This window comes from Rousettus aegyptiacus, unplaced genomic scaffold (assembly GCF_014176215.1).
Source record: "Rousettus aegyptiacus isolate mRouAeg1 unplaced genomic scaffold, mRouAeg1.p scaffold_m13_p_8, whole genome shotgun sequence".
NCBI classification, from domain to species: Eukaryota; Metazoa; Chordata; class Mammalia; order Chiroptera; family Pteropodidae; genus Rousettus; species Rousettus aegyptiacus.
In genome coordinates, this window is record NW_023416311.1 from 26,017,502 (window position 1) to 26,028,390 (window position 10,889).

The 10,889-nt window shown below is 37.2% G+C and overlaps 1 protein-coding gene and 1 pseudogene across 2 annotated transcripts in view; one reads left to right on the forward strand and one right to left on the reverse strand.

Annotated features, from left to right (window-relative positions):
* Window positions 1–9,972, forward strand: part of GTF2IRD2B (GTF2I repeat domain containing 2B) — a 50,808-nt gene extending 40,836 nt beyond the window's left edge. Inside the window, exons 11-16 of one of the 2 annotated variants that reach the window (XM_016153222.2) lie at window positions 202–264; window positions 4,290–4,367; window positions 5,268–5,351; window positions 5,859–6,042; window positions 6,391–6,419; window positions 8,158–9,972. In XM_016153222.2, the coding sequence (XP_016008708.2) occupies window positions 202–264; window positions 4,290–4,367; window positions 5,268–5,351; window positions 5,859–6,042; window positions 6,391–6,419; window positions 8,158–9,761 (2,042 nt within the window). In that variant the 3' untranslated portion in view covers window positions 9,762–9,972. The remainder of the gene's footprint in view (window positions 1–201; window positions 265–4,289; window positions 4,368–5,267; window positions 5,352–5,858; window positions 6,043–6,390; window positions 6,420–8,157) is intronic. The other variant, XM_016153223.2, reaches the window with a different exon arrangement.
* Window positions 7,094–7,212, reverse strand: LOC118607224 (annotated as a pseudogene).
* Window positions 9,973–10,889: the final 917 nt, after the last annotated feature.

Sequence of the window (10,889 nt, forward strand, 5' to 3'; positions counted from 1 at the left end):
CACTTATATAAGATTATCCTTTATTACCCTATTATCCCTTTTAAAATTAAAATTACTTTATACTTATACCTTTACGTTTATTAAGTATGAAATGTATGTAAAACACCAAGATAAACAACTTTTTTGGTATAGGAGCAGTCAGATGTTGGAACATAAGAATACATAATAATGAATGTCATTTTAGAAATTTTTTTTTTCAAGATTCTACTCAGCTTGTGCCTTCAGAAACAAGTGAGGAACCTGAAGCCGAGGTGAAAATTGAAGGTTAGTTTCCAAAAGCCTCATTCCATTCACTCTGCTAAGTATAGTTTTTATTCCTTCCTGAAAGATTATTGTGGGTAAAAGATTGAAATCGATGTTTGTGTATGTATGACCAGAGCAGCACATGTTCCCATCAAGTACCCAGTGCTCTAGGCATTTTAGACAACAAATTAGGACATGCAGATTAGCACTGGGCCACTGTGAGACCAAACTGTACTCTGTCCAAGGGAGGAACAAATAAAGGGTGAGGAAGGGAAAAGGTGGAAAAGGACTAGTTCACTTAGAAACACATTCTCTTGTCTAGAGCGTGATAGAGGTCAGAAATGACAACCGATCAGGCCCGGAATCTGTGAACTCAGTTTCAGTGCAAGTATTTAAAGGAAGTGAAGTTCCTTTAAAAAGATTTATTTTTTACAATCCACCACTACATAAGATTATTGTATTTTAAAATGCTTAAAAACTGACACTTAATCTTTTTGGTTTTTTGTTTGTATGTTTGTTTAAAAACTACATCCAATGATTATGAACATATCCTAAGGGGATTCTTTACAGTTGAAAGTTTTTTAAACATTTTTGATTTTTCATAGAAGTGATGAGACCATTTATCCTGGAATTTTCGGATTTTAAGCCCTAACTGTTAAAAAAAAATGTACCTATTTTATTTCATCGTGATTCATTTAATAATCTGCTAAAAAAAAATTATCTTTGCTGCTGGAATATAAGCAAATCCATAGTGGCTTCCTAATATAAGAAGCTCTTTTATTTTACGTATTTAATAATGTTATGAGGTCTCAGAATTAATGTCTTTAGGTAGATAATTCTATCCTAACATTTAATGAAATCTCACTCATTTGAACAGATGTGATTTTGAATTAGTAAACTCTGAATTATAAAATAGCTTTAAATAATTGCAGGCTTATCTTTTTACATTGAAAAAATGATTTAACAAGAAGATAGCAATATTTGGATAATAGTGTATAAACTATACAAATGACACTTTTAAAATAAACATTTACTTTTTTTCTGAGTGAATCCTTTTTACTTAGAGATAATATTACTTCACCTGAAATATCACAGTGTCTGAACTGGTTTTGCCATGACTAGGGGAATTTTCAGATTGAATGTTCCCATCCCAATTTGATTTTTATGTTGTACTTCATTTATTTGAATTCTAAAATTTCATCAAGCTGATTGTTTTAGGGTGGTAAAACTTTTCTCATTATTTTTTATAACAGAGAAAAAGTGGGTACAAAGTGCCCAACAGTTAAAAAAATGGGACGTGGTAATCCATCTGGAAAAATAAATGCTCGTTATATTCAGTGAAAAACAAAACTATCTCACTCAAGACAAGTTACACACAAAACAGAGAGGGACCAAAAAAAACACAATTTACAGTAGGATCTCAATTTTGTTTAGAAAAATGATTACACAGAAAGAAAAAACTAAGAAAATATATTTTTTAAAAAAGAAACTATACCAATAGTATTAGAATTATGCAGGATTTTACTTTTCTTCCTTTCACATTCACTGTTTCTCTAATTCTCCACAGTAACCATATATTACTTAAGCACAAAGGTGAAAATTTCAGGTATCGATTGGGCCTGTGTAAATGGACAGCCTTTCCGCCATGCTTTAGCCCTAACCATTTTACTGGAAATTATGCACAATGCTGTCAGGGTGACTGAGCGCTGAGAAGATGCTTCTTGTCCTAGAATAATGGATTTTCCATTAGTGAGGATGGATTTGTGCTGATTCATCTGTACTTGACGTCAATGAGGCCTGAGTAGGTTTATAGATAAAACATGATATTTACATGGCCCAGTTTGAGAGTCATCATAGAGCATCAGTGTGGCATCAGGTTCTACTGTTCTGAGTTATATGGTGAGATTTATTTTTCTCCTTAAAATTCTACGAACGGAAACTCTAAAAAGTGCATTTTAAAAATTTTGAGGTGAAAGCGACATAACATAAAATTAACCATTTTTAGAGTGAACAGTTCAGCGGCATTTAGTACATACAGAGTGTTGTACAACCACCACCACCTACATCTAGTTCCAAAACATTTTCATCTCCCCAAAAGCAACCCCTTACCCACTGGGCAGCTGCTCCCCTTTCCCCACTCCCACTCCACTAGCCCGTGGCAACCAGCAATTTCCTTTCTGTCTCTATCAAGTCACTGGTTCTACATATTTCATATAGATGGAATTATTCAGTATGTGACCTTTTGTGTCTGGCTTCTTTCACTTAAAATCTTCAAGGTTCATCCCTGTTGCAGCATAGGTCAAAACTTACTTCCTTTTTAAGACTAAATAATATTCTATTGTGTATAAATCACAATTTATCCATTCTTTCATTGATAGACACTTGGGTTGTTTCTTAAAGTACGTTTAACACTGTGAAGAGAAGAATCCCACATTGGAATCAAAGTCTAGCAGTGATTTGAATCCCAGAAATGTCCTCCAAACTAGCCCCTAGACTGTACTGCTGTCCTGTGGGGTGCCACGATTGTACAGCAAGTGCAGGCCGAATCATCCTTTTGTTCTGGGTAGCAGTTGTTTAAAGAATAGGCATAAATTATTTGGTAAATAATTTACCCACTAATAAGCATACATCTAGCAAAGGACTAAAGCTTTTGGAAGTCCTTCTGTGGGAGTATTCTTGTCCTTCATCTGACAAGGATTATTATGATGGCTCATGGACTATGAGCCAGATGATTTAGTTTCAAACTAACTTATATGGTTATTGAGCAGTCAGCCCAAAAAGAATCATTGTGTAAGTGCGTTTTAGAGGAGTTAAGACTTGAACCCATTAGGGAAAATCCCGTTCATTTACTTGAAATGTGCAGGGCAATTAAAATGAATTAACTTCCAGTTTATGCATTGATTATAATTGGATTTTGATCAGTTTTGAAATTGTGCTTCGTGTGTTTTGTGACAGATTTTTATGTTTTGAAGAGTCAGTTTTAGTGGTAAAACATTACCACTTCATCAAAACATAATGCCTCATCTTCTGGTACTGTCTCCCTGTTGGTTCTGATAACCTGAATTGGTTCTGGGTTTTGGAGGCTGAATGATGTTAAGTTCCCTGAATGATTTTTCTTGTTTCAAGGTGGTGATGGAACCTCACAGTACTTTCAGTAATCCCTTAATGTTGAACCTGGCTGTTAAGAATCAGACCTTCATGATTTATTAGATTTATCAGAAAAAGGAGTAATTTTAAGGACAAGAACAGCAAATTTTCCCACTTTTTCTCCAAAAATTCTGTGTCTGAAGCAGCATGAAACTGCAGAAAAACCCAAGGGCTTTTGTTGCTGAAGTGGCTCCTGGGCGTTTGAGCTTCTAATGTGTCTCTCTGAGGTCTTGCTCTTCAGATGCAGAATCTCAAACGCCCAAATGGTTCATCATTCACACAACACATGAACTGAGCTGTGAGTTCCTGGGAAAGGACTAGACAGGCTCATTCACATTTCTCAGCCTGGAACTTAGGTGAATGTTGTTTATCATTTGACAAAAAAAAAAAAAAAAGTGATGACATGTTGTGTTTATCATTTGACAAAAAAAAAAAAAAAAGTGATAACATCAACTCTGCTTTTACTATTTAACCCTGTCTGAGACTTGCTGTGACTCTGTTAAATCATTGTTAATAGGATGTCTGTCTGCTACTTAAAGGTCCTCTTGGACATATTTATATGTCTGATTTCCTTTTTTTACCTCCCTCTAAACTGAGAAAATAGCAAAGGAAGTATGCTTTTAAGCACCCTCCTTTTAAAATATAATCAGACTGACTGAAGTATTGGGGCTATGGACTAAATAAAAGCAATTGTGCCCGTTCTCCTTTTACATCACCATTAAATTGCAGAGAGACTCAAATATCAATTAATTACAAGCCACCTTGTTACTCTACAGCACAGTTTCGTCTGGTTTTAAAAAAAATCATTCTGGGCTTCTGATCAAAATGGCACTTTGATGTTTTTAGAGGAGAATTGGCCTAATTTTCTGTAAGTTCTAAATTTCAATTTCTGTTTTAAGGAAACACAAACTCATCCAGTATTACAAGTTCAGCAGCAGGTGTTGAAGATCTTAACATTGTCCAGGTGACAATTCCAGGTACGGAAGTTTATCTGGCTTTATCATAATTTATATTATATTTTTCATTTTGTTATGTTTTAACCATTTTACAACATGGGTTAGTCTCTTGGAGTTATTTTCTGCTTAGTTCACCCTGTCAACTAAGGAATGACAATTCAGGAATATAAAATATGCTTCAGATTGCCACACACCAAATATCTTGCTTATGTTGAACATTGTTAATCAGGTATCGCTTCTCCCAGCCATGTCCTGGCATTACCTGGAAAATATACCTCAGGGCAAGCAACTCCAAGCACTAGCTGCCATTGAATTGGAGCTGGCCACAAAGGTGAAATTTATTTGCTGCCCATCAAGTGATCATCTTTCCTGAATAAGTATATGTAAAATATATCTAGAGAGATACAATAGAATCTAATAACATAGTTCTTCCAGGGAAAGAAACTGAGAACTGAGATAGAGAGACGTTTCACTATGCACTATTTTATGCCTCTTGAACTTTGAACCACATAGTTGCTTTAGTTGTTCAAAATAGAATTAAAATTGTAAGTATTGAAAAACTTTCTCTTCTAATCTCAATACATCTTATTCCTTTTACATGTCATATTGCATTGGCTAGGATTGCTATTATTATGTTGAAGAGTAGTGGTGAAAGTGGACATCCTTGTCTTGCATGATATTGAAAATGTGCCCAAAAGTAGTTGTGGTATGTTTATATAGTTATAATCAGGAAAATTATCTACCCTCTGTGATGGCTTCCATTTACAAATTTCCAAAATGCTTAATTTTTGCTAAAACTAAACTGAATAATAAGCCATATGAAGTGTTTTTTCATATGCTAACAGGCATTTCCTCCAATAACTTTCTTTGGGACAAATACATTAATAATCCTAGTTTTCTTATTTGTTTAATTATTTTTAGATAATGAGAAGGAAAGATTATCAAGCATAGAAAAGATAAAACAATTAAGAGAACAAGTCAATGACCTCTTTAGCCGAAAATTTGGTAAGTTTTATTTCTTTTTAATTGAATACTTTATCTAGGAAACTGATCTTTCTGTGAAGGAGCTTTGATCAAGATTAGTGTGTATTTTTACTGAAGAGCTTATACATGAAAGAACTAATTACAATAGTAATAACAATAATAATAATAATAATAATAATAATAATAGCTATCTTTGATTTACTGAGTTTTTACCATGTTTGAGCATTGTTTTTAGTGCTCAACATGTGACTAATAATTTAATACTCACAAAAACCTTTTTTAATAGATACCATGATAATCCCTATTTAATAGAGAGTGAAACTGAATCTGTTGTACGACCCATTACCAATTTCAAAATCAATAAAATTTTTCATACACCATAGTAACACTATAAGAAATCAAAGCTGATCACCAAATGTTGTCATTTGATGTGAATGATTTTAAAATCTTGACATTAAAGATAAAGCATGGTTTGGGAAAAGCAAATGATAAATGTGACTGGTTTTTTGCTGTTTTGTCTCATCACAGGTGAAGCCATTGGAGTGGATTTCCCTGTGAAAGTCCCCTACAGGAAAATCACATTCAACCCTGGCTGTGTGGTCATCGATGGCATGCCCCCGGGGGTGGTATTCAAAGCCCCTGGTTACCTAGAAATCAGTTCTATGAGAAGGATTTTGGATGCCGCAGAATTTATCAAATTCACAGTCATTAGGTAAGTGAGAGTTTCCCTCTTTGTCATGAGCATGAATCTGCAGGTCACAACTTGCCTGAGGTGGATAAGCAGAGGCACAGGGATTTTTTACCACAGGAGGTGGGTGGTTGGTCCCTGAAGTCAGTTGCTGTGCCAAGCTGCCTCTCACACTCATTTTATCATGTTCTACATCTGTAAGCTATGTAACCCTGTTCCTGTTTCTTGGTCATCATGAGTAGCCTCTCTCAGTTTTCTCTCCCATTGTGACCAACATGAAGTCGACTCTCACAAAAGTTTGTCAAATAGAACTAAATGGACGAGAGAGGAAAATGAGTGTTGTTGTATTCACCAGTGTCTCTTTCTCTTCAGACCACTTCCAGGCCTTGAGCTTAGCAATGGTGAGTATCTGGGTGGTGAGAAAATCATCCCAGCACCGGCTGTGCAGTGTGACGTGTTGTGGCAGGCACTCACCACTGGGTCCTCGCTCCTTGAGCCTTAGAGCAAAGCATGCTGCTCTTTATACACATTTCATTTTTCCTGCATGTTACAAGGTCTTTTAATTATATTCCTTGAGTTTTATTAGCCAGACATTTTTTCTCATATCAGTCCAATGGAGCTTGCTCTACATCAGACTGTGTGTAACTTGTGATGTGGCACACTCTTATCCGAGAACCTTTAATGGTAGAGGCTCATATCATAATACTGAACTGCTTCACCTCACTTGGTAGATTGTGCCTGCATGGCCACCCCAGCTTCACCCCCAGGAGCCCCCACCCTCAAACTCCCATAGTTCAGAACCAAAAGGGGTGCCACCGCACAGCTTGGACTCCCAGAACTACCCTACCCCACCCCCAATGCTGAGGGCAACATCCCTTCTGGGAGAGCAACGTCCCAGCCACTCTGCTGGTTAAATATTTTGAATGTGTTGGAGTCTTGAACGTCTTGAATGTCCCTGGAGTTCTTGCAAGCAAGTCAGTATTCTGTAGGGTGAGTAACGCAGAAGATGTAGAGATGTTCTTAAGAGCCTGAGTCACTTAAGGAACCTCCTCATTTATTTTTATTTTTTTTTTTACATCTACAGCACCTGGTCTTCCTAGTTGGTCTCCCATCCAAATACTGACTAGGCCCGACCCTGCTTAGCTTCTGAGATCAGACGGGATCAGGCGTGTTCAGGGTGGCATGGTGGTAGACAGGAACTTCTTCATTTAGAGTTTGGAAACTAAAGTATTCTTTTCAAATGCTCAGTTATTACTCCTAAACTTATGTGGTGGCTAACCGGTTTTTTACATTTTTAATAGCTTTATTGAGGCATGATTTACATGCCAGAAAATTCACTCATGTAGAATGTACACAATTCAGTGTTTTTTAGTAAATTTATGGAGTTGTGCAACTATCACCACAATCTAATATTAGAACATTTTCATCACTCCCAAAAAGATTCCTCCTACCCATTTTCAGTCATTTCCCGTTCCCACCTCCAGCCCCAGGCAACCACTAAATTGACTTTCTGTCCTCCCTACATTTTCTTAAAGTGAATTATTATATCTATGTTCTCTCAAAGTAAAGCTTACCTGCATCATGGCCAGGTTCTTTAAATTTAAAACAAGTAAGTTTTTTTGCGGTTCTGTGGCTATCACCAATGTCTTTTGTGACTCACAGCAAGTAAGTCATATACCTGTGCTCAATTTTTTTTTCTGATTTCAATATTCTCTTGAGAATCAAATGAAAAAATATATATATGTTAAAATGCAAATACATTTTTAAATTATTCCTGTTTAAACCAGATGTGTCAAACAGAGCCACTAAAGAGGTCTTTTGTTTGGCTCACATACATTTTTAAAATGGGAAGTAATAGCCAACATTAAATAGCCAGGGACTTTTTCATGAAAATCGATTTCCAGGTTTCCTTCAGAAATCTGAAGATCCAGCCCCAGTGGGCCCATGTTCCCTCCGGTAACAGTTTGCTGGAGCTGAGTGTCAGCCACCCCTCTCTGCAGGAGCAGGTTACTCTCCAGCTAACCATGCTCCCAGCCACTTTGTCTCTCCTGTTTATCATTGTCCTTTTGCTGCTGCTTTTCTAACAGTAGAGTTAAGAGAAAAATGAAATATATCTTGTCTCCATGTTTCTATCAAAAGTGGGAAAAAGAAAGATAGACCAAGAGGGCCGTGTATTTCAAGAAAAATGGGAGAGAGCATATTTCTTCGTGGAAGTGCAGAATATTCCTACATGTTTAATATGCAAACAGAGCATGTCTGTGTCAAAAGAATACAACTTAAGACGCCATTATCAGACCAACCACAGTAAGCACTATGACCAGTACACTGAGAAGGTGCGTGATGAGAAGCTTCATGAGCTGAAAAAAGGACTCAGAAAGTATCTCTTAGGGTCATCAGAAATTGTGTGTCCTGAGCAAAAGCAAGTGTTGTCAAATGAGAGTCCCAAGGAAAATGCTGCCGTTCAGCCTGTGGAAGATGTGGCTGGGAATTTATGGGAGAAATTACGTGAAAAAATCAAATCATTTGTGGCATATTCTATTGCAATCGATGAGATCACGGATATAAATAATACCAGCCAGTTAGCCATATTCATCCGTGGTGTCGATGAGAATTTTGATGTGTCAGAAGAACTTTTGGATACAGTGCCCATGACAGGTACAAAATCTGGAAATGAGATATTTTTGCGTGTTGAGAAAAGTCTTAAGAAGTTTAATATTGACTGGTCAAAATTAGTAAGCGTGGCCTCAACTGGCACCCCTACCATGGTAGATGCGAACGATGGACTTGTTACAAAACTTAAGTCCAAGGTGGCAATGGTTTGCAAGGGCTCAGATCTGAAGTCCATTTGCTGCATTATTCACCCAGAATCACTTTGCGCTCAAAAGTTAAAGATGGACCACGTCATGAATGTGGTAGTTAACTCCGTGAACTGGATATGCTCCCGTGGACTGAACCACAGCGAGTTCACAACTTTGCTCTATGAACTGGACAGCCAGTATGGCAGCCTTCTGTACTACACAGAGATCAAGTGGCTTAGTCGTGGGCTGGTGCTGAAGAGATTTTTTGAATCAGTGGAAGAAATTGATTCCTTCATGTCATCCAGAGGAAAGCCCCTGCCTCAACTGAGCTCTCAAGACTGGATCAAAGATTTGGCTTTCCTGGTCGATATGACAATGCATTTGAACACTTTGAACATATCTCTTCAAGGGCATTCACAAATCATTACACAAATGTATGACTTGATTCGAGCGTTTCTGGCAAAACTGTGCCTTTGGGAAACTCATTTGGCAAGGAATAATCTGGCCCACTTTCCCACATTGAAATCAGTTTCCAGAAATGAAAGCGATGGCCTGAACTACATTCCCAAAATCGTGGAATTAAAGACTGAATTCCAGAAAAGGTTGTCCGATTTCAAACTCTATGAAAGTGAACTGACTCTGTTCAGCTCCCCTTTCTCCATGAAGATCGAAAGCGTGCATGAAGCACTGCAGATGGAGGTTATTGATCTGCAGTGTAACACAGTACTGAAAACCAAATACGACAAGGTGGGAATACCGGAATTCTATAAATACCTCTGGAGTAGCTACCCGAAATATAAAAACCACTGTGCAAAGATTCTCTCCATGTTTGGGAGTACCTACATTTGTGAACAGCTGTTTTCCATTATGAAACTGAGTAAAACGAAATACTGCTCCCAGTTAAAGGCCTCACAGTGGGACTCCGTACTCCATATCGCCACATGATGAAGAACATGCTCCCTGCAACACCCTCTGGGATGTAAGACTAGAATCATCTAGGTCCAAGGGATTGTGAGATGGGAAAATGAATTATGAACTACTTCTGTTTTTTCAGTTTTTCCCACTATGACTTGGCAATATAATTTTCAGTATCATACCTTGTATGCCATTTTATGCTTCAATATAGTTCAGTAAAAATCAAGAAAGTTTTCTTGTATTTCTAGTAGTTGACTTCTCCTATGCCTGGCCTGTGTCACTCATTCACATACTCACATGACCTCTGTAAGCACTGAGGCTGGCATCTCGAGGCTTAAATCAATCAACAGAGAACAGAGGGAGATAGAGGTGTGTATTCATTAGGGGCATATATGCACACACATTTATCTCCCCCCGCCTCAACCTTCACATGGTGTTTCTTGTGACCTAACATGATTCTAAGTAAAGAGAGTCCATTGGAGACATAATCACAGGCCATAGTACTCCTGTGATCAGCCTCTGCCTCCACATGAACCCAGAAATATAGGGCTTAAAATGGAAAGCCCCAAAACAACATTTGCCTTGAAAAGGCAAACAAAGTTAAGGGTTGGAGGTTGTCTTTTTCTTTTAACTTAATTTGAAATAATTTCAAATTTACAGAACTGCAACAATGAAAATAGTATGAAGAACACCGAATGTGCCTTTTAGACAGATTCTCATATTATAAATTGACCTCTGTGTTTTATCATTTGTTTGCTTTCTCTTCCCCACCCCTTTTGTGTGCATGTATGTGTACATTGCCTATAAGTGTATAAATGAATGTCTACGTATCTATAATGTGTACATAAATATATGTGCATAATTTTTTTTCTGAACTGTTTAAGGGAAAGTTACATACATCATTTACACCCAAATACTTTAGGGAGTATTTTCTAAGAATAGGGCTATTCTCTTGCATCACCATCATTTAGTTACCAACTCAGACTTTGATGCAATACTTTTATCTAGTCTACCATTCATACTCCAGTTTCGTCAGTTGACCCAATAATGCCCTTTTCTTTAGAGCAGTTTCCCCTTGCTGAGTTGTCATTTGAAAGCATATATGTGTGTATGTATATGTATGTGTGTGTGTGTGTATGCATGTATCTGTGTTCTCAG